The 24,918-nt window shown below is 38.2% G+C and overlaps 1 protein-coding gene across 3 annotated transcripts in view; it reads left to right on the top strand.

Annotated features, from left to right (window-relative positions):
* mpp2b (MAGUK p55 scaffold protein 2b) overlaps positions 1-24,918 on the top strand; it is a gene marked incomplete at its 5' end in the record, with an annotated part of 78,177 nt that overhangs the window by 18,776 nt on the left and 34,483 nt on the right. For 2 of the 3 annotated variants that reach the window (XM_079594554.1, XM_079594553.1), the window contains 3 exons: positions 11,241-11,341; positions 12,229-12,381; positions 12,482-12,637. In XM_079594554.1, coding sequence (XP_079450680.1) covers positions 11,241-11,341; positions 12,229-12,381; positions 12,482-12,637 — 410 coding nt within the window. Of the gene's footprint in view, positions 1-3,738; positions 3,809-11,240; positions 11,342-12,228; positions 12,382-12,481; positions 12,638-24,918 lie in introns of those variants that run through there. The other variant, XM_079594555.1, reaches the window with a different exon arrangement.

Here is a 24,918-nt window from a genome sequence, read left to right as displayed (position 1 = left end):
ATGAATGAATGAATGAATGAATGAATGAATGAATGAATGAGGTATTTATGTAGATCATTTCCTATATCAGGGCGTCTCAACCACCACCAGTATACAGCATCCACTATGTTCATGTTTAATATTTAATGCACAATTATTTACATAAAATATATTTTGTGTTATGCAGTAGACACACCCATCATAATGAATTCTATATATTGCCAATCCTGCCTGAAATAAACATTAGAGATAAGATCCGAAGTAACAATAATTTACATACATATTTCCCTAAAAACTTATTCTGTGCAACTAATATGCTGTGAACCGGGCGATGGACTGTACTTTATAATGCTGCGCAGGTTTTAAACATGTAGCGTTACCAGTCTCTAGTATCCAGCATGCTTTTCTGCATTGTGCTGAGGGAGCAATGCTATTTCAGCAGATTCTGCACCTAAACATGCTGATCCAGAAGGCCAGCTCGATTACTCACTGAATGAAGTGCATGGCAAAATGGTTCTTGGACAGAATGCCTTAAGCTGATTCTGTTCTACGGTGGGTTAGTACAAGATTGTCAAAGGTCTTCATTAAAAGGACTTCTAGTTTTTGTTGCCTGTTGTCGGCACTAGCAAGCAAGTTTTTTTTTCTAAGCACTGGAAAGAACCCAATCAACCTTCCACTTAGCTTGAGCACTTGTGAGCATCCCATGCTCTTCCTTCACCCGATCAACTAAAGAAACTGCTTTCATTGCCATTACTGAAGTGTCAGTGTCAACCAGAGTCCTCGTTTAGCTCTAGATATATCACCTCAGTTGATACTTGTCATAATGAGGTCCAGTTTGCCACAAACACTTGCTGCCAACATCGTGACAGCGAACGGATTATACAGCATGACTCCTTCAGCCAGTTATTAGAAATGTGCACTCTCGTTTTTGTTGTTGTTGTCGTATTTACCTTATTGCAAGGTTTAGATTTACTGTTTGCAAGGTTATGTTTACAGTAACAGTACACTAAAACATTTGCATGAATTGGGGTATTTATTAGAAACTAGTTCTTGTACTTGTACAATTTTTTCTTACAAAAGTACTTCTACATATATTGCAGTTAAATATACATAAGCGTATTACAGTCATCTCGTATTTTTATTTACATATTAACTGTAATAGTGCGATGTCCAAAGTATCATACTGGTGTTTGGGTTCCCAGCATGCATTTCAGGTGTATTTTTCTGTAGCTGTATTTATCTCTTTAAGTTACTTAGGTAACAGTCTACAATAATGTACTTTTGTTAACAATGACTAATGCATTAGTAATGCATGGTATCATGAACAAATTACTAATACATTTACAGCATTTATTACTTATCTACTAATATATATTTTATAAAATTTTATGTTGTTTAAATTATCTTAAGTTAATTTATTATGAGAAAACATTTAAAATTAACAAAATGGTATATTAATAAATTATCATTAACCTAGATTAAATGCTCTAAATATGTTGTTCTGTCACGGTTTGTTTGGGGTTTATGTTCATGTCTTTTATTTTGTATTCATGCTCATTGTCCTAGTTTTATAATGTGCCCCCCTGATCATGTGATCATGTCTTGCCCCTTGTCTTATGTGTCATGTTCTTATTGGTTGATTATGCACTGGTGTCCCTTGTTTGCTCACACGCATCACACACATGACCAGCGTCGGCCAATAGTGAGCCTACCTGCTGACGTACAACCCAGAAGCGCTGCGCTGTTACACTACGTGAACTCACTCAGCGGCCCACAGAGAAGAACATGAATAGTTGAATAAAGTCATTATTTTTGTTTTCTATGGGCACAAAATGTATTCTCGTCGCTTGATAAACTTAAGGTTGAGCCTTATAGGCTTATGGGGTTGGAACAACATGAGGGTGAGTAATTACTGACAGAATTTTACATTTTGGGTGAACTAACCCTTTAACTGCTATAAAATATATTAATTTAGTACCGAATTACAACCTGTATTGACGAATGACCTGTTGTGTGGCTACAAACAAAATGATTGTGCACTGGAAAGTTTTTTTTTTTTTTTACTGCTTTTTTTAATTTACAAAAAAAGAAAAAAAATGATTTACCACTTTATTTACTAAATATTAATCTCCAATAATATTTGCTGTCAGGAACGTGTGTTGGAGATCAATATTTTGTAAATATAGTAAAAAAAAAATTATACATTACATATGTATACTTTATACGGTTTGAAATCTCATGTGTTTCTGACGTCACAAACTACCTTGTAACCAATCACGTCAAAGTGTGATCATCAAAGAATGGATCTCTGAGCTAGTGTGAGTTGGGGCGGGGCTAATTTGCATATCCATAGAACCACATATACTAAATGAGGCAATTAAGTTGGAAATTAAGTAAAATGAAGTAGTTACATTCAAGCTAAGGCATGAAGAATTTTTTTTCAAGGAAAAAACATTTAAATATGTAATTTTGCCTGAGATAAAAAGGTTTGCAAAGATTAAAGAATAAAGAACTGATTCTAAACGGCATGAAATGAGTTGTGCAGTAACTCCAGTCTTGCTTCATGTACAAACCTATGTAACACATTTGCTAAATTCTTAAAATCTTCATTGGCTGCCCACTGTTGACCAATCACAACAGAGTGGGCCATCTGACCAATCAGAGCAGAGTAGGCTCTCAGAAAGGAGGGGTTTAGAGAGACTGAATCCTTTATCAAACCATTTGAGACACTGTGAGAAAGATGTGATGTGCAATGTATATTATGAGAAATGTTGTAAACCTATTGTAGGATACCCACAAAAGAAAAGTAACTTTTAAAATAGAAAAATATCAGCAATTTTACTTAGTTATTAGGATTCAATTATCTTGAAATAATTTTATCTTGAAACATCTAAATGAAAAAACTTGAGTAATTTGAGTAAATTTTACTTGTTTTTAAGTGTGGATATGATATCTCAGATCATATTGGAGGTACATCACAAGTGTTTAATTGAAAAGTTAATATTGAGATCTCTGGTTGCAGACGCATATTGGCAGGGTTTGAGATGTTGTTGAGCCCTCATCTGAAAATGTAGCGTCTGAGATCTAAGAGACTTAAATAAAAGACTCCATTTACTCCTAATGTAATTTCATAGGAGAAACATTTAAGGAGATTAGCTTTTATAGAGATTTCCTAAGTAATTCTTCTTTCCTACTGAGAATTTCCACTTCACTCTTTGTTCGCAATCTCATTAGCCATTTTGTCTTCCTCCTCTGTTCTTCTATATTCTGTCTTTCCCTCTTCTGCATTGTCTCCTCTTATTAGGTCTCTGCGTTTAGTTTTGAGCTTTCTCAGTGGGTCTATCGGGCATTGAGACAGACACAGTCTTCAGCTGTTGAGAGGGAGTGATGGGGAGGAGGCTGAAATCTTCTGGCAACCTGTGTATTTGGAAACAGTGCTGTTAGAGTCAGATAGAAACAAATGAAGAGGCAGAATGCAAAGACGCCCAGTTTTGTCTGCTGCCTCAAACTACCTTTCATAGGGAGGGGGATGAAGAGAGAAGACTAAAACGGGAAAAACAAGGAAGCATGAGGTGTTACCAGACAGGGAGGGAACAGTCAAGAAATTAAATATCTAGGAAGGGACAAGCAAGAGAAAGAATGAGAGGTTGGGGGGCTTTCTGGAAACTGATGCTGACGTCAAGGAGATGAAAAAAAGGAAAGGAACAGAAAATAGGGAAGGAGCGCGTGTGAATTAAAGGCAGGAAAAGAGACTGAACTATGGCTGGAAGTCTCTATAGATTGTCCCTGGAGGAGATTGGATCGATCAGATCTCTAGAGGGTCCAGGAGGTAAGACACAGAGAACAAAAGATCAGCTCAGCTCTGTAAAAGCATGCTGTGTTGTCACTGGATAAATAGGGACTTAAGTGTTTGTTGTGGTTTTGTAGTTATAACTGTACATGCAACTATAATAATGGATGAATTGATTGAAATGCCTATGAAATGTTGGTATCGAGAGTTGTCATATTCTCATTGTAGTTGATATCATGATCAAGTCATACCACTTTTGGTGTTAAATTAAAATGTTTAAAAGTTAGATGAATCATAATCATTAGGCATTATTTGTGCACTATAAACATCTTTTCATAATTGCTATCATAGTGATTCTATTTTCCTATTTATGGTATTATTATTATTCAGGTCAAATTAAAGCTAGGGTAGGTAATCCTGTTCAGAAACATTTTTTTTTATACTGGGTGAAATGGTCCTTCCATTCTGATAGTAGTCAATACATTATGTGTTCAGAAAAAGGAATGAAAAAAATCTGACCTCTGTAGCAGCTGTAGGACAGTAAAAACTCTGACCAATCACTGCCATTCGGTGCGAATGTAAAGAACCAATCAGATGCCTTCATGTCTCGTGCCCGAGCACCACTGCGTGCACAGCAGTGATGCGCGGGTCAATGTATAAACAACCCGCACCCGACCGACGTTTTCAACTAACCCGCCCGCAACTCGGACCGCAAAAAAAAAAGAAAGAAAATATTGTACCCGACCCGCTTCCTGACCCGCATTTTTTAAAGTAGCTAGTAAATGCTCATCGCGTCATGGGCCATAGACGGAGGAACTAGGGGTGCGCATTTTTCAGAATGCTGTATGATAGCCTAGTGTTTTGTAATAAAGGCTTGATTTATTCATTTATTTCGTTTCATTTTCTTAACAATTAAGATGTTGCATGTGTTTATCCAGTCTAATCGAAGTGTGCGTCTCTCCCCTGACTTTCCCAACAAAAATCCCGCCCCCTCTCAAAAAAATCCCAATGCTAACAGTAGCTTCTCTGTCGGTGTAAGCCAGTTGCGTTACAGGTCGTAGGTACATGCAGCTGACTCCAAATGTGGATGCGCGTTCATGTTTGTGGGGGGGCGTAGCTTTGGACGGAGCACTGACAGGAGGGGGCGGAGCTTAGAAGAGGTGCCACTTTCAAATCTGGCTAGCTCTCCAACATTACCGACCCTAGCTTTAATTGTTCGTTTGATTACAGAAACCTCTCCGCAAGTTACGTACATTTAACAGGGTTAGGAGTTCAAATCACTAACCATAATTATGAATAATAATAATCCTAAATGGTAGCGCTTTTTATTGCTGTATATATTTTGTATTTTAAAGGCATTCCTAAAAAAATATACCAAATATACCATACAATACATAATGCAATCTAATATATTTATTTCCATAACTTGAGATACATTATAATACTTAATTATTTACTCAATTTTAAGGTAAAACAAGACAAGATCCAAAAGCTCTTGTAAGCAGTTGTTTAGTGAAGGACTAACACATTACATTAAGTGAGGGTGTCAACTTGAAATGATTTTTGATATTTGATATACAGTGGGTTGTTTTAGAATAAAATGAACCAGCCAATACTACAAAACGCCACAGAAATAATCAAATTAATTCACAGTATGCTTGTGTTGCTTTTCCCGAAAAAGAAATCACCTCTTGCAGATTGATGTCTTTAGTCCTTATTTAGCAACATGACTCAATGTGTCAAAGGTCACATGGGATATAATTGTGTGTCATTTATCTTTTAGAACCAGTATGTCCAATAAAAAAATAACTAATATGATTTCTGATCTTTTACATTTGGAAATATGAGATTTTATCCAAAACATCAATACTGGATGTGAACATGCTATAAAGATTGTAACATTATGTTTGGCATTATGTTAACAGCGTGCGCGCGCGCGCGTGTGTGTGTGTGTAGAGAGAGGAGAGACAGGGAGGGGTGCATTGAAAAAGAAGTGACAAACTAGTGTCCAATTAGCTTTGTGCATGAGAGCACATCCTGTGTTTGTTATAGCTGCCTTTATTCCTTTATTTCCACATTTCCCCTCTCTCTCTCTCTATCTTTTCTCCCTTTCTCCGAGGTTCAAAATACAGTCATTTATGAGTGGAATACATTCCACTGCATCTTTTCACAATAAATGCATTTTTCTCATATTTATGGACAGTTGCCTTGGTTATAGAGCAGTAGACTCAACTTTTTATTCTGAATGAAACTTCCAGTGACACTTGAGATGGTTGACAGTATATTGACAACGTGTCCTTCCCCAACACAGTAAGCAGCATCAGCCTCATGAATATTCAATCTGCCTGTTGAATTATGCATGATTACATTCAATCACGTGCTTACACACCTGTAGGCCGGCTGGGTATATTGCATGAAAAGCCGGGCTGACATTTCCTATCAAGATTTTTTTTTCATTTCCTATCAAGATTTTTGAAACACCAACAAGATGAGCCTTTTAATATTCTAGGTGTGAGTCAAGCTGTTGAGAAATCAGTAGAGGGAATGATGGGTATAATAATGAGAGACTGCATCTAGGAATTCAATGATTCAAATTCACAACTACAGTGGGATCGCAGATGGAGCGAAGGAGATTTGATCAGTTGTTCTGGGGATGATAATTTTCACATCAGATGATATGTCGTCTGATTGGTTGAATTCTACAGAATTTCCGGCAGATGTGTGTGTTGTGTTCTTTAACGGTCCTCCTGGAAACAAAGCCGCTGTGACGCCAAACCCCCTCATAGAAGAAAAAGACGTTGTGTTTACAACTGTGACAATACTTCAGGATGAACTAAACTGGATTTTCTAAAGTGTACCCATGCTTTTATGAAGTGATTTATAAATGAGGAAAAGTAAAAACAAATAATGATAGTTGTAATGATGCATGATCAGGCAAAGTAGGGTATTCATGTACAAAAATATTTCAGATGATTAGACCTTTATACCCAGAGTATGGGTTACCATAATTGGCCTTCACGTCACTTTAACTAGAAATCCACTGCCCATTTCCCCAAGTTATCAAGTTACCATTAAGTCACTAAAACTAAGGGTCGGTTGAATGGTCAACACTGTATTTACAGTATTGATGTAAATACAGAAACCAATTACAGATTTGTTATTACATGCAGGTATTTTTAAATGTAAGTACAATGTAAAAACATGTATGTTTTGTACGCAATAAGTGCATTGTATTAAATGTTCAATTTAAATGTTAGTACAGTAGTTATAGACACATAATATAAAGTTGGACTGAAATATTTTCACTGTTATTGTAGATATTTAGGCAGTGATCCTTTTTGGAGGGCTGTTAAAAGTGTAAAATTTACTTTTCAGTTATGTCAGGGCCCTAATTTTGTCTTTTAGTATTAGTAAATATATTTTTGGGGGCCTTTTAATTGTAAGAGTTTTTTTTTTTAAAATATAGTGAGTGTGTACAGCACCAAATGCACAAACCAATATAAGATCATTAGTACAAGATAAGACAAAAAGCATTAAAGCTAAGAAATTATCAAGATTAAAGCCCAGAAGATTTGAAGAAGATCCATTAAACCACATGAGATGTTTGGAAATATGTAATTAGAAATTAGGTTGAGGCATTTTTATTCAAGTAAATGAGAAGAGGAATAAATGTGAGTAATAATTTGGGCTCTAGGGAATGAACAGATTACATTTAATAGATCACTTGCAGAAATGAGTTGGAGGTTTAAGTAACGTCATTTTTATACACAAACATTTATTTAAGAAAAAATTATATAAATCATCAATACAATTATATATATATTCTACAGGAATATATATATATATATATATATATATATATATATAAATAACTATAACTATTTATAAATATATATAAAAAAATATATATATATATATTCCTGTAAATCATATATATAAAGCAAATCAAATGGGCAAAAATGTCTTGAGACATCGAATAACATTGAATGGCTGAATTTATTGTTAAATACATGGCCATCTCTAATTATGAAAACTATGTTTGATTACTGCAATATGAAATTGATGAATATGCCTTGTGTTTATGCTAGGAAATGAATTGATTGTTACTGTGCTGGTTGAATATTATTAGGAGACAAAAATAGGCATAAAGTAAAAACAGTGGCAAAAATTTGACCACATCCCACATCATGGGATGATTCAGTTAAACAAAGGAAGAAACAGAATTTGATGACACAGTATGCCAAATTGTAACCTAATTTGTTTTGTCAGCCGGGCTTCATGCAGTATGAGTGTAAAGGAAGGTTAATAGTTCCAGGAAATGACTGTTGTACTGGTGTGGAAACTAAATACAACAGGCTTTCTCCATTTCTGAAGGAGTGGTGGAATGGAAATGAGTCAGAAGCCAAACGCTTAGCCCTGAGTTGGGAAATAAACAGCAGTCATGCAGCTCTTACATATAGATAAGCACTGCAGAATTTCAGAGACCTGAATGTAACCAGTGCTGCAGTGTGAGAAAGACATAATGTGACAGTATACAGTGACAGATTCTTGTTGAACATCAATGCATGTCCTACAGGTACATTTGCAAAAGTTAGTCACGTATACGTTCTATTCACCTCTCCATAAAACGTTTTATAATTCGAATCAAGCATAGCTTAAAAGTCTCAGGGCTCAGGCTCAATAAATGTGTGTATTTCTTTGGTGTGTCCTTTCAGTTTAAATGTCAGTAAGTCTCGGCAGGATGTCGACATAAAGCTAGTAATGAGCTTGACCCTTCTGCTCAGAGACACACCGGTAGGATGTGTTTCCATAGAGATATACATTACAGACCTGTGGTATTAATTATAGCAAAGTGGTCTATAATACCTGGAGAGGGCTCTCCTTTAGCATATACGCATTCATCTCAGTGCTTGTTGTTTGGCTGGCGAAGGACTCTCAGAAGTATGCGACCTAATCCTCTTTGCTCACAGACAACATCAACAACAACAACAACAAAATAATCTAAAAGAGAAATTAGTGGTATATAGAGTTTTAGCGAAGCTCCTTTGGATTTCTATCTCACAAACTCTGTTCCAAACACTAGTCATTTGCTGTGAAAAAGAAGTACACTTTAGCATACTTTTAAAAAGAGTACTTAGTAGGGAAGGATACTTTACAAGAATCACAATGCAAACTGAATGTATTGTTTTCAGACACTTAATTGCATGTTAACTGCAATTAAATACATATTTATTATAGTTTAGTTTTATATGAAAAGCAGTTAGCTGAACTCTAGTGAGTTTTTTTTTTGTACTCATTACATGTTGGATTCAAGTACATCTTTATATGTAATTTGACATTATTACAAAGTGCACTTGAATGTGTTAATTAACAGTCATGAAAGTGCACTCTCTTTAAGTACACTTAAGTGGCGGTTTGTTTCATTAGTATTGAAAAATATAATTTTAAGATTTGAATTGATACCATGTAGGTATATATTATACCAAAGAGGACCCACATGGTAATCCCCTTGTGAGGAACACCACCCATAAATTGTATAAAGACTCATTTATATTGAGTGAGTAAAGCGTGATATTATAAAGACATTAAAAGTTGGCTTTTATACCCCAATTCCAGAAAAGTTGGCACATTTTGTAAAACGCAATAAAATATAGAATCTGTGATTTGTTCATTCTTTTAAACCTCTTGACAAAAATACAAAGAAAATGTTTTAAATGTTTTCACTGACCAAATTAATTGTATTTTTGGAAATATAAATGGCTCCAACACACTCCAAAAAAGTTGTGACAGAGGCAAAATAAAAGTGAATATCCGAGTTAAACTGTTTAGAAACAGTCCACAATTAGCTGGTGAACTGGTAATAGGTGATCGAGAGAGTATCGTGATTGGGTATAATAGTACCATCCAGCAAAGGCTCAGTCTTTGCAAGCAAAAGATGGGTCACGGCACCGCTTTGTGCCAAATTTCAAATTCCGCTTTGTGCCAGAGAATTGTCAAACGATTCAAAAATCACATTTCTCAATACAAGATGTCAAATAATTTAGGTCTTTCACCATCTACCATACATAGTACTGTGAAAAGATTGAGGAAATCAATAGAAATCTCAGTAAATGTAGGGCAAGGCAAGTAACCTCTGTTGAATGTGTGTGACCTTCGAACCCTCAGACAGCATTGCATGAGAAATCATCATGATCCTGTGTTAAATATAGCCTCAAGCATGAGTTCTCAGTCTCAAAGACGAAAGACACCATCCAGACTTTCATCAGCGACAGGTACAAAATCAAACATCTGTCATGGTATTGGGATGCATCAGTGCACACAGAATGGGTGACTTGCATACCGGTATGTGTGAAGGTACCATTGATGTGGAGGGGTATATTGGGAATGTATAGAAACATATACTGACATATATCAAGATGGCATCTTTCCTAGTAAGCAAGACAATGCCAGGCCTCATTCTGCACATACAACAGAGTGGTTTCTAGACACTCCACACTGTAGAAGAAATGTGCTTGACTGGCTTGCTTGCAGTCCATGTCTGTTTCTTATTGGAAAAGTATGGTGCAGATTGACCATGAGAGTCTTGTGGATGTCTGAAGATTTTTTTTTTCTTCTTTATTAAAATAAACTCTGTTTGAGGATGAGGAGAATCAGCTTTGATGGTTCTCCACTGCATTGATCTTATCTCATGGTCATTGCTTCTCAAGTATAAAAAGAAACATGTCTTTTTTTTTAGCATCTTTGGTATGTACAAACAAGGACTTCAATGGACAAATAATTATGGCTATTCAAGCAATCTATAAACATTATTTTAGCAAAATGACTCATAGAAGACTATAAATCATCTGCTGTCTCTCTGATCTGCCCTGGAACATGATGTTAGATGCTTTTAATGAGGCTTGTTTAAATAATGAGTTGAGCTCTGAAGAGAAAGAACTTTGTCTTTGATCAGTGGGAAATACATCTATTTCCTATTGGCATTTTTCTCATTTGAACAGTGTATAGGGGAGTTCTTCTGAAATAAATATAATTATCTCAATATCATGTTTTATTCATGCATTTTTTGGTTGCTACAATTTTTTATCTCCAGAAGTGCTTGTCATTTGTGTGCACACTCCTAAAGTCGGCAAGAAACGAAAGTTGCAATAGTCTTTTCTTCCCTGTTGTAACATATATCCGAGTGAAACGGCTTCTCAAACAAGAAGACATTTATTAGTAATCATTTATAATAATAACAAGTACTTCAATATTCCATCAAGAATTGTCCATTTTTTATTTTATGGTGACTTTAAACTGTAGTTTGAGTGTCCCCTCATACTGTGGTTGAAACTTAATCCAGATGTATGTCCAGACTTTATCAGCCTGAACCTTAAGGCACCAATGGGGCAATGGCATAGACTGCCAATGGTTCTAATAAACCAATGAAAACAGTTATGAAATGGCCTGAATTATTTTGTCTTCCTGTCCTCAGCAATGCTGAGTCTTCTGGACACCTTGAGTGACAGCACCAGTTCCACCACAGCCAATGACCTGGACCTCATCTTTCTGAAAGGAATCATGGAGAGTCCAGTGGTGAGCCACCCACTTTCTTAACTTGATGTCCATTTCACAACATGAGGCTTTTCTTTGATTAAGAGTTAGGTCTCTGTCTGTAGATATCATATTTAATCCATTTATCAAAATTAAAAATGTGAGATGTAAACAGGCAATTGCGATTCACAAAGTCTGAATTGTGAAATATAAACTTGCAATTTCCGAATTTTTCTCAGAATTGGACTTTATAACTCGTATTTGCAAATGTATATACTTATTTTCTCGCATTTCTCGCATTCTTGTTTTTTCTTGCAACTTTGACTTCTTTTTTCAAAATTGTGAGATATAAACTAAAAAAAGTCAGCATTTTTATAACTCGTTATTGCAAGTTTATATCTCACAATTTTGAAAAAAGTTGCAATTACAATTTATAAAGTCAGAATTGCGGGATATATACTAACAATTGCGAGAATGTTTTTTTTTCTTTCTCGTAATTGCAAGTTTAGATCTCACTTTTCTGAATTATAAAGTCAGAATTGCAGGATATTTTTTCAAAATGGTGAGATATAAACTTTCATTTGCGAGTTATAAAGTAAAATTCTGAGGGAAAAAAAATGTCACAATTATCTTACATTTTTTTGATGTGCTGAAACAAACTTCCATAGCTTTGAAAGCCGTTGTCACTACAGCAAAATATAGTAAAGTTAGTAGCTTAGCTCCTTTTGGTGCTATACAATCTCTGATGTGTTATAAAAGTGTTCACAACAGTGGCAGAAAGCATCCATCATGTCTAAATTTGGTCAGTCCAATCGAATCTCACCTTAACAGGTCAGTTACCAAAATTCCGTCATCATCTACCCGCCCTCATGTTCGGACCTCACATTTTCTTCATATTAAAGAACTTTTAATGTTTTGTGTGTGTGTAGTCTCGAGAGCATTACGAAGAGCCAAAGCTGGAGGCGGTGAGGGACAATAATTTGGAGTTAGTGCAGGACATCCTGAGAGACCTCACCACCCTCACATCTCACAGTCAGGCGGCACACGAGCTCGTCTGCATCCTCAAAGAGCCTCACTTTCAGGTACAGAGATTCAGTCCAGAGCAATAGCTTCAATTGTGTTTCCTATAGATTTTTAAAGTGGTTTCTCTCAATACCTGTTTTTTTTTTTTTTGGTCTACAGTCTTTGCTTGAAACACATGACTCTGTAGCTTCCAAAAGCTACGAGACTCCGCCTCCCAGCCCCTGTGCGTTCATGGACCCTGCGTTCATCAACCAGCCTGTTCCCCCTGATGCGGTCAGGATGGTGGGCATCCGCAAAGTGTCTGGAGAGCACCTGGTGAGACCTGACAATCTGCAGTAACCTCACAAACTGTGTGCTGTTATTTGTTGTTATATGCTTCTTTTGGAGCTGTAGGTATTGTAAGCACTGAAACTGAATATTCAAATAAGCGAGACATGACTTTGCTTTCATAAAACTGAAATGGAGCATTGTTATGCGAGCTGCTCATTAAAGATGAAGCGTGTCATTTCTTTGCCATGAATAGATCAAAAACAAATGTCAAAAACAACGACTAAATAAAATCTAAATAAAGCCCTTTCACATTTCCAGATTTGGAACATGGACTGTAGCACTTTTAGACTTCTGTAGCAGTACATGGACCAGTGTTGTTATTGTTAAAGTAAAACTAAAAATAATAAACTAATACTTTTGTTAATTGAAATAATGCTGAAAAAAAAAAAAGTAAAATGTTGCATTGGCAGCTAACTGAAAAAAAGTTAAAGGTGAAGCACTAAACCTACTTAAACTGGAAATAAATAAATATGAACTAAAACAAACTAAAATAAAAACAAATGAAAGGTTAAATAGTTATATTTAAAAATTAATAAAAACTAATAAAACACAAAATCACATAGCTAACAAAATTACTAAAAATTAAACAAACATTATAAAGAAACAATAAATATAAAATAAAAATATTAATAAATATAACAGTGTATGTATAAATTATTATGGATTTCTATTTATAATTTATTATTGTAATTTATAATATAATATAATTAAACTAGATTAAAAAGTTCGTTGAAACAAACTTTAAGTTGGCTTGTGAAAGTTTGGACCAGATAGTTTGAAAAAGTTTAAAGTTTAAAGTAGTTTGAAGTTTAAATTAGTTTAAAGTTTAAATTAGTTTAAAGTTTAAAGCAGTATAAAGTAGATTTAAGTTTAAAGTAGTTTACAGTTTAAAAAAGTTTGAAGTTTAAATTAGTTTGAAGTTTAAAGTAGTTTGAAGTTTAAATTAGTGTAAAGTTTAAAATAGTTTAAAGTTTAAAGTAGTTTACAGTTAAAAATAGTTTGAACTTTAAAGTAATTTGAAGTTTAAATTAGTGTAAAGTTTAAATTAGTTTAAAGTAGTTTAAAGTTTAAAGTAGTTTACAGTTAAAAATAGTTTAAAGTAGATTAAAGTTTAAATTAGTTTGAAGTTTAAATTAGTTTAAAGTTTAAATTAGTTTAAAGTAGTTTAAAGTTTAAAGTAGTTTACAGTTAAAAATAGTTTAAAGTAGATTAAAGTTTAAATTAGTTTGAAGTTTAAATTAGTCTAAAGTGATTTGAAGTTTGAAGTAGTTTAACGTTTAAAATAGTTTAAAGTATAGTTTGAAGTAGTTTAAAGTTACTAGGGTGTTTCTAGAGGGTTGCTAAGGTGTTCTGAGTGGTTGCTAGGCGGTTGCTAGGGTATTTTGGGTGGTTGCTAGGGAGTTCTAAGGTATTTTGGGTGGTTTCTAGGGTGTTCTCGGTGGTTGCTAGGGTGTTCTGGGTGGTTGATATGGTGTTGCTAGGGAGTTCTGAGGTATTTTGGGTGGTTGCTAGTGAGTTCTAAGGTATTTTGGGTGGTTGCTAGGGTGTTGCTAGGGAGTTCTGAGGTATTTTGGGTGGTTGCTAGGGTGTTGCTAGGGAGTTCTGAGGTGTTTTGGGTGGTTGCTAGGGTGTTGCTAGGGAGTTCTGAGGTATTTTGGTGGTTGCTAGGGAGTTCTGAGGTATTTTGGGTGGTTGCTAGGGTGTTGCTAGGGAGTTCCGAGGTATTTTGAGTGGTTGCTATGGTGTTGCTAGGGAGTTCTAAGGTATTTTGGGTGGTTGCTAGGGTGTTATGGGTGGTTGCTATGGTGTTGCTAGGGAGTTCTAAGGTGTTTTGGGTGGTTGCTAGGGTGTTATGGGTGGTTACTATAGTGTTGCTAGGGAGTTCTAAGGTATTTTAGGCAGTTTCTAGGGTGTTATGGGTGGTTGCTATGGTGTTGCTAGGGTGTTCTAACACACACACACACACTCAAGAGTTTTTGAGTTTAGAGTTTAGTGAATGCATGAGTTTAAAGTAGTTTATAAGTTTACATGAGTCTAAGAGTTCAGAGTTTAATGTATATTAGCATCGGTTAGGGCTGAGGATAGGCACTCGGCCTGCGGCCTCGTGCCTACGAGTGAGTTGTAGTTTGAAGTTTAAATTAGTTAAAAGTTTTAAATAGTTTGAAGTGGATAGATAGACGAGTTTATGAGTTTACATGAGTCTAAGAGTTCAGAGTTCAGTGTATATTAGCATCCTGGAGTTAGGGCTAAGGTGAGGCACAAGGCCTACGGCCTTGTGCCTACGAGCCAGTTTTTATAGTTTTTATTCATAAAAAGTTTAAATTAGTTTGAAGTATAAATTAGTTTGAAGTTTAAAATAGTTTGAGGTAGATAGATAGATGAGTTTAATGAGTTTACATGAGTCTCAATGGCTCATATAGTGTATAAGGTGTTTTGGGTGGTTGCTAGGGTGTTGCTAGGGAGTTATAAGGTGTTTTGGGTGGTTGCTAGGGTGTTGCTAGGTAGTTCTGAGGTATTTTGGGTGGTTGCTAGGGTGTTGCTAGGGAGTTCTAAGGTATTTTGGGTGGTTGCTAGGGTGTTGCTAGGGAGTTCTGAGGTATTTTGGGTGGTTGCTAGGGTGTTGCTAGGGAGTTATAAGGTATTTTGGGTGGTTGCTAGGGTGTTGCTAGGGAGTTCTGAGGTATTTTGGGTGGTTGCTAGGGTGTTGCTAGGGAGTTATAAGGTATTTTGGGTGGTTGCTAGGGTGTTGCTAGGGAGTTCTAAGGTATTTTGGGTGGTTGCTAGGGTGTTATGGGTGGTTGCTATGGTGTTGCTAGGGTGTTCTAAGGTATTTTGGGTGGTTGCTAGGGTGTTATGGGTGGTTACTATAGTGTTGCTAGGGAGTTCTAAGGTATTTTAGGCAGTTTCTGGGGTGTTATGGGTGGTTGCTATGGTGTTGCTAGGGTGTTCTAACACACACACACACACACACACACACTCAAGAGTTTTTGAGTTTAGAGTTTAGTGAATGCATAAGTTTAAAGTAGTTTATAAGTTTACATGAGTCTAAGAGTTCAGAGTTTAATGTATATTAGCATGCTGGAGTTAGGGCTAAGGTGAGGCACAAGGCCTGCGGCCTTGTGCCTACGAGCGAGTTTTTATAGTTTTTATTCATAAAAAGTTTAAATTAGTTTGAAGTTTAAATTAGTTAAAAGTTAAAAATAGTTTGAAGTGGATAGATAGATGAGTTTATGAGTTTACATGAGTCTAAGAGTTCAGAGTTTAGTGTATATTAGCATCCTGGAGTTAGGGCTAAGGTGAGGCACAAGGCCTGCGGCCTTGTGCCTACGAGCGAGTTTTTATAGTTTTTATTCATAAAAAGTTTAAATTAGTTTGAAGTTTAAATTAGTTTGAAGTTTAAAATAGTTTGAGGTGGATAGATGGATGAGTTTAATGAGTTTACATGAGTCTCAATGGCTCATATAGTGTATAGAATGGCAGTTTGATTCAGTCTAGGCTTTCAAGGGATTTTGATTTGAATTTTTGGCAGTTGGGGAGTTTGAAAATCTGAACATTCCGCAATGTTAAGTCAATGGGAGTTTTTTCCGAGTTTGATCGTCATTTATAGGAAAACCGTAAGTCCGATCAGTCTGAAAAGATATAGCACACTAAGTCAGAATAGTTTGCGTGTCTGAGCCGAGTTTGGAGTATGTAGAGTTAAAGCTCTAGGAGGAGTTAGAGTCAGAATTTTCCGCTCAGAAGAAGAATAATAAATATAGCTGCAAGCAGCGATTACGGGCCCAAGCCGGTGGCACCGCCACCCCGGTGCCTTTAGTTGCACTAAAGGCACCGAGGTGGCGGTGCCACCGGCTTGGGCCCTCCATCGCTGCTTGCAGCTATATTTATATATATATATATATATATATATATATATATATATATATATATATATATATATATATATATATATATATAAAAACCGCCACCCCGGTGCCTTTAGGGTTCCTGTGCACGACGGGCAATAACGTAACTCCGCTTTGACTGTCGAGAAGAAGTCTGCTTTAGAGCTTGCATCAGTGTGGGTTCTGCAAAAGTGCGCATCGAGGGCACATATCAACCACAAAGTATGCGTGAGCACCCTTCTGAAACCTAAAATGAAAAATAAGACACCCTACAGTCTCATGGACTTAACGGCCACATGAAATCAGCAGCCATTGTAAGTACACAACACCGAAAATTCCTATGAAGTGTGGTATATATATTCATTGAAATTACTGTACTTTAAAACACTTGTTTAAAAGAAAAAACACATGTATACATAGTATAAAACACTAGATGGCACAATATACCTAGTTTTAATAGTCTTTCTGCCCCCCTCCCCACACACACAGAGACAGGGGGGGCTGTCTGTGTGTGTGCCCTCCCTCCCCTCCCCACACAGACACACACAGGGGGGCTGTCTATGTGTGTGTGTGTGCCCTCCCTCCCCTCCCCACACAGACACACACACACACACACACACACACACACACACACACACACAGAATGGCTGGGGGAACTCTGTCAGAGAGAGGCAGAGAGAGACAAAACCACATTCAAACCAAAATATCTGACTTCCTGTTGGTCGGAGCTAATGACTGTAAATCAGAAAGTTGTCCGGCTCGATGTGCACAATATACATACCAAGTTTTGTGACTGTAGGTAAAACTAACCCCCCCACTTTTGTCAAAAGTAACACTTCCTGCTGCCAGTTGGTGGCGCTATAACTTTGACTCACATTAGTTACATCCATGTGATCGCTCTCTTACAACAAACACGCTACTGAAGTTTCATCAAGATCAATTAATGTATGAAGACGTTATAACACATCGTGTTTCTCTTTTCTCGCCATAATTTCGCTTCCTCACCACGGCCAAACTGTTCGAGATATCAAAAATCCGTCAGCAATTTAGTATCCTCAATGTCTTGACGTCATGCTGACCGAGTTTGGTTGCGATTGGATGAATTTTCTAGAAAGAGTGTTTCAAATTCCAGGGGCATGCGTTTTCATACCACCCACAATAGCCGACTTCCTGTTGGGCTGGCGTAAAACTTAGAGCACGAAAGTTGTTCGGCCCGATGAGATCTAAATGTGTACCGAGTTTCATATTATTACATGCAAGCGTGTTTGATATATACGGACAAGTGTTTGAATCCCATTCCAGGGGGCGCTGTCGAGCCCCCCTGCCACGCCCGGGTACCAGCTTCAGCCGCGGGTTCTGACCTGTGTGCAAAATTTCAAGAGTTTTCGAGCACGTTAAGGGCCCCAAAAGTTAGGGATGCATCGATCCGATATTCAGTATCGGTATCGGCTCCGATATTGCCATTTTTGCCAGATCGGGTATCGGTCAGACGAGGCCGATCCAAATCCGATATTGTGCGTATACTATTCTGTGCTATTGTTAAGCCCCACAAAAGGCACAAAAACATTATAAAGCACCATAAAGTTGTCGTGCACTATATTATAAGTGTTCGGAAGCCATTATATAGTATAATGTGAGATAGAAATTAATATTTAAGTCATTAAATTCAAGATCACGTTCACTTTTCCCTCCGCTGCGGCTGTCAGTCATTCTCCATTCAGCATCAAGCAGTGCGTCACGTTCGGTTACGAGTCAACACGATGAAAAACTCTCTCCAAGATGATTCAAAGTTACTATAATTATACTTGATCTGTAGATAAAGGGCTATGGTTTTGCATTAAACAACTTTATCTTGCTGGACTTTATTGCTGTACCTTAATCATGTTAACGTTACTTTCTACCGGGTGTCTCTCACAACACTGGAGTAGAGTCAGAGCATTATAATTGTTCTTCACGCGCAGAGTAACTGACATTTAAAACTGTTTAAAGAAAATGCTCTGTTTAAAGAACTATTGCATAGATGGATAGATACTGTATAATACACTACGCATCAATATGCCTTTCCTTTGTGATTTGAACTTTTCAATGCGGAATCGACGCGCTGCGCGCTGTGACTCGTGTTGCTTCATGCGCATCATTCTGCGCTCGCGATGCGCATAAGCGCTGTGTGCCGCACTGTACTGGAGCCTTTCATATCATAATACAGCGACGCAATGAACGATTATTTCTAGTTCTGTCCTATCTATCATATGTTGCTGCCTCATTAAACCGCTGTGCTATAAATTTAAAACATGTCTCAATTTTATAGTAGGCCTAGGCTATATATAAAATAATTAATCTTTTTGATTTTTGTTATCTTGTTTTTCATGAATGTATTTTACAACAATACAAAGAGCAATGTGTAACGTTTTACCAAATTTAGTGTTACACTTATTGTCTCATATTTGTTCCCCACTAAATGTTTTTTTCATGTTCAGATTTAATACAATTATTGTGCACTTGTGATTTTTTTTTTGGCTAAATTTTACTGCTGAATTATCCACTAATCTAGTTTATAATAGCATTTTTGTCACAGATTATGATCATATTTTTTTTTATTTGTTGTTTTTCTTTATAATGAAGTTGTCTGTATTAAGTAGATTGTGTTTAACACAAAATAGTGACTATCAGTTCAACACACAGAGTTATAGAAATTCTACTTGATTAAAAATAAAAAACTGTGCTGGTATCGGATTGGTATCGGTATCGGTCGATACTCAGAATGTTTGGTATCGGATCGGATCGATTCTGAAAAAATGGTATCGTTGCATCCCTAAAGTGCCCGAGATTTTGCACACAGCAGAGACAGGGTTAAACTAAACTAGCCCCCCTCCTCACACACACACACATACACAGATCCCCCCCTCCCCTCCCCACCCCACACAGACAGACACACACACACAGAATGCCAGAGAGACAGAGAGAGACACAATTCACATTGAAACCACAATATCTGACTTTCTGTTGGTCGGAGCTAATGACTGTAAATTAGAAAGTTGTTTGGCTTGATAAGATCAATACACACGCTGAGTTTTGTAACTGTAGGTGAAACTATAACTAAGTTATAACACACTTTATGCATCCTTTTTTAATCATAAATTCGTTTCCTCGCCACGGCCAAACCGTTCGAGATATCAAAAATCCGTCCGCAATTTAGCATCCTCCATGTCTTGACTTCATGCACACCGAGTTTCGTGGTCATCGGATGAATTCTCTGGGAGAAGTGTTTCAAATGCCAGAACATGCGTTTCCATACAGCCCATAATAGCCGACTTCCTGTTGGACTGGCGTAAAACTTAGAGCACGAAAGTTGTTCGGCCCGATGAGATCTATATGTGTACCGAGTTTCATATTATTACATGCAAGCGTGTTTGAGATATGGACATGTTTTTGAATCCCATTCCAGGGGGCGCTGCCGAGCCCCCCTGCCACGCCCGGGTCCCAGCTTCAGCGCGGCTCTAATGGCCGCGGGTTCTGACATTTGTGCAAAGTTTCAAGAGTTTTTGAGCACGATAAGGCCCCCAAAAGTGCCCAAAAGGTAGTAAAATAATAATAAATATAGCTGCAAGCAGCGATTACGGGCCCAAGCCGGTGGCACCGCCACCCCGGTGCCTTTAGTTACACTAAAGGCACCGAGGTGGCGGTGCCACCGGCTTGGGCCCTCCATCGCTTCTTGCAGCTATATTTATTTATATATATATATATATATATATATATATATATATATATATATATATATATATATATATATAAACCGCCACCCCGGTGCCTTTAGGGTTCCTGTGCACGACGGGCAATAACGTAACTCCGCTTTGACTGTCGAGAAGAAGTCTGCTTTAGAGCTTGCATCAGTGTGGGTTCTGCAAAAGTGCGCATCGAGGGCACATATCAACCACAAAGTATGCCTGAGCACCCTTCTGAAACCTAAAATGAAAAATGAGACACCCTACAGTCTCATGGACTTAACGGTAACGGACACATGAAATCAGCAGCCATTGTAAGTACACAAGACCAAAAATTAATATGAAGTGTGGTATATATATTCATTGAAATTACTGTACTTTAAAACACTTGTTTAAAAGAAAAAACACATGTATACATAGTATAAAACACTAGATGCCACAATAGACCTATTTTTAATAGAGTCTTTCTGCCCCCCTCCCCACACACACAGAGACAGGGGGGCTGTCTGTGTGTGTGCCCTCCCTCCCCTCCCCACACAGACACACACGGGGGGGGGGAGTGTCAGACAGACAGACAGACAGACACACACACACACACACACACACACACACACACACACAGAATGGCAGGGGGAACTCTGTCGGAGAGAGACAAAACCACATTCAAACCAAAATATCTGACTTCCTGTTGGTCGGAGCTAATGACTGTAAATGAGAAAGTTGTCCGGCTCGATAAGCACAATATACAGACCGAGTTTTGTGACTGTAGGTAAAAATAACCCCCCCACTTTAGTCAAAAGCATCTTGAAAGTAACACACTTCCTGCTGCCAGTTGGTGGCGCTATAACTTTGACTCACATTAGTTACATCCATGTGATCGGCCTCTTACAACAAACACACTACTGAAGTTTCATCAAGATCAGTTAATGTATGAAGACGTTATAACACATCGTGTTTCTCTTTTCTCGCCATAAATTCGTTTCCTCGCCATGGCCAAACCGTTCGAGATATCAAAAATCCGTCCGCAATTTAGCATCCTCAATGTCTTCACTTCATGCTGACCGAGTTTGGTGAAGATCAAATTAAATTTCTTGGAGGAGTATATAAAATTCCAGGGGCGTGCGTTTTCATACAACCCATAATAGCCGACTTCCTGTTGGGCTGGCGTAAAACTTAGAGCACGAAAGTTGTTCGGCCCGATGAGATCTATATGTGTACCGAGTTTCATACTAATTCATGCAATATTCAGTTTGATATAGGGACCAAGTTTTCGGACCCCGTTAAAGGGGGCGCTGTTGAGCCCCCCTGCCACGCCCGGGTACCAGCTTCAGCCCGGCCCTGATGGCCGCAGGTTCTGACCTGTGTGCAAAGTTTTCGAGCACGTTAAGGGCCCCAAAAGTGCCCGAGAAGTCCCACACAGCAGAGAAAGGGTTAAAATAAAGCCCCCCTCCTCTCTCACACACACAGACACTGAGAGAGACTGGCAAAATTCCCATCAAATCACATTCAAACCAAAATATCTGACTTCCTGTTGGTCGGAGCTAATGACTGTAAATTAGAAAGTTGTCCGGCTCGGGGAGATAAATATAAATACCGATTTTTGTTACTGTAGGTAAAACTAATACCCCATTTTTGACTAAAGGTGGCGCTACTGAGCCCCTTACCACGCCCGTTTCTGAAACTTCACACATGCCTAGTACCTAATAAATCTGATATGCATGTTGAGTTTCATGCAATTTGAAGCATGTTAAGAGCCTCAAATGCACCCAAAAAGAATATAAAAGTTTAAAGCGTTGCCATGGCAACAGTATTTAAGATATCACTAATTCTTTCACAGGTCTACATCTGCCGTGTGTTTACATTATACACATAAAGTTTGAAGCAAATCGGGTAAAAATAAGAGGGTGAATTCAAAGCATTTTGTAAGTGACACACTTCCTGCTGCCAGTTGGTGGCACTATAACTTTGACTCACAATAGTCACATCCATGTGATCGGCCTCTTACAACGAACACACTGCTGAAGTTTCATCAAGATCAATTAATGTATGAGGATGTTATAACACACTTCCTGTTTCCAATATTCGCCATAAATTCGTTTCCTCGCCACGGCCAAACCGTTCGAGATATCAAAAATCCCCTCGCAATTTATCATCCTCCATGTCTTGACTTCATGCACACCGAGTTTCGTGGTGATTGGTTGAATCGTCTAGGAGGAGTACTTTAAATTCCATTGCATGTGTTTTTTAAACTACGCCAAATAGCCGACTTCCTGTTGGGCTGGGGTAAAAAGTCAGAGCACGAAGGATATATGAACCGATGAGATCTATAAGTGTACCGAGTTTCATATTATTACACACAAGCGTGTTTGATTTATGGACCAAGTTTTCGGACCGCGTTCCAGGGGGCGCTGTCGAGCCCCCCTGCCACGCCCGGGTACCAGCTTCAGTCCGGCTCTAATGGCCGCGGGTTCTGACATTTGTGCAAAGTTTCAAGAGTTTTTGAGCACGTTAAGGCCCCCAAAAGTGCCCAAAAGGTAGTAATATAATAATAAATATAGCTGCAAGCAGCGATTACGGGCCCAAGCCGGTGGCACCGCCACCCTGGTGCCTTTAGTTACACTAAAGGCACCGGGCTGGCGCTGCCACCGGCTTGGGCCCTCCATCGCTGCTTGCAGCTATATTTATTTATATATATATATATATATATATATATATATATATATATATATATATAAAGCCGCCACCCCGTTGCCTTTCGGGTTCCTGTGCACGACGGGAAATAACGTAACCCCGCTTTGACTGTCGAGAAGAAGTCTGCTTTAGAGCTTGTATCAGTGTGAGTCTTTCTGCTCCCCTCCAAACACACACAGAAAAGGGGGGGCTGTCTGTGTGTGTGCCCTCCCTCCCTCCCTCCCTCCCTCCCTCCCCACACACACACACACACACACACACACACAGAGAGAATGGCAGGGGGAACTCTGTCAGAGAGAGACAAAACCACATTCAAACCAAAATATCTGACTTCCTGTTGGTCGGAGCTAATGACTGTAAATGAGAAAGTTGTCCGGATCGATAAGCACAATATACAGACCGAGTTTTGTGACTGTAGGTAAAAATAACCCCCCCCACTTTAGTCAAAAGTATCTTGAAAGTAACACACTTCCTGCTGCCAGTTGGTGGCGCTATAACTTTGACTCACAATAGTCACATCCATGTGATCGCCCTATTACAACAAACACACTGCTGAAGTTTCATCAAGATCAATAAATGTATGAAGACGTTATAACACATTGTGTATTTCTTTTCTCGCCATAATTTCGTTTCCTCGCCACGGCCAAACCGTTCGAGATATCAAAAATCAGTCCGCAATTTAGCGTCCTCAATGTCTTTACTTCATGCTGACCGAGTTTGGTGGCGATAGGATAATTTTTCTTGGAGGAGTATATCAAATTCCAGGGGCATGCATTTTCATACAGCCCATAATAGCCGACTTCCTGTTGGACTGGCGTAAAACTTAGAGCACGAAAGTTGTTCGGCCCGATTAAATCTATAAGTGTACCGAGTTTCATATTATTACATGCAAACGTGTTTGATATATGGACCAAGTTTTCGGACCACGTTCAAGGGGGCGCTGTTGAGCTCCCCTGCCACGCCCGGGTACCAGCTTCAGCCCGGCCCTGATGGCCGCAGGTTCTGACCTGTGTGCAAAGTTTCAAGAGTTTTCGAGCACGTTAAGGGCCCCAAATGTGCCAGAGAAGTAGCACACAGCAGAGAAAGGGTTAAAATAAAGCCCCCCTCCTCTCTCACACACACAGACACTGAGAGAGACTGGCAAAATTCCCATCAAATCACATTCAAACCAAAATATCTGACTTCCTGTTGGTCGGAGCTAATGACTGTAAATTAGAAAGTTGTCCGGCTCGGGGAGATAAATATAAATACCGATTTTTGTTACTGTAGGTAAAACTAATACCCCATTTTTGACTAAAGGTGGCGCTACTGAGCCCCTCCACCGCGCCCGTTTCTGAAACTTCACACATGCCTAGTACCTAATAAATCTGATATGCATGTTGAGTTTCATGCAATTTGAAGCATGTTAAGAGCCTCAAATGCACCCAAAAAGAATATAAAAGTTTAAAGCGTTGCCATGGCAACAGTATTTAAGATATCAATAATTCTTTCACAGGTCTACATCTGCCGTGTGTTTACATTATACACATAAAGTTTGAAGCAAATCGGGTAAAAATAAGACGGTGAATTCAAAGCATTTTGAAAGTGACACACTTCCTGCTGCCAGTTGGTGGCGCTATAACTTTGACTCACAATAGTCACATCCATATGATCGGCCTCTTACAACGAACACACTGCTGAAGTTTCATCAAGATCAATTAATGTATGAGGATGTTATAACACACTTCCTGTTTCCAATATTCGCCATAAATTCGTTTCCTCACCACGGCCAAACCGTTCGAGATATCAAAAATCCCCTGGCAATTTTTCATCCTCAATGTCTTGACTTCATGCACACCGAGTTTCGTGGTGATTGTTTGAATCGTCTAGGAGGAGTATTTTAAATTCCATTGCATGTGTTTTTTAAACTACGCCAAATAGCCGACTTCCTGTTGGGCTGGGGTAAAAAGTCAGAGCACGAAGGATATATGAA

Source organism: Phoxinus phoxinus (assembly GCF_949152265.1).
Source record: "Phoxinus phoxinus genome assembly, chromosome: 21".
NCBI classification, from domain to species: domain Eukaryota; kingdom Metazoa; phylum Chordata; class Actinopteri; order Cypriniformes; family Leuciscidae; genus Phoxinus; species Phoxinus phoxinus.
The sequence above is the reverse complement of the archived record's forward strand: the minus strand, read 5'-3'. Positions and strand labels throughout refer to the sequence as shown.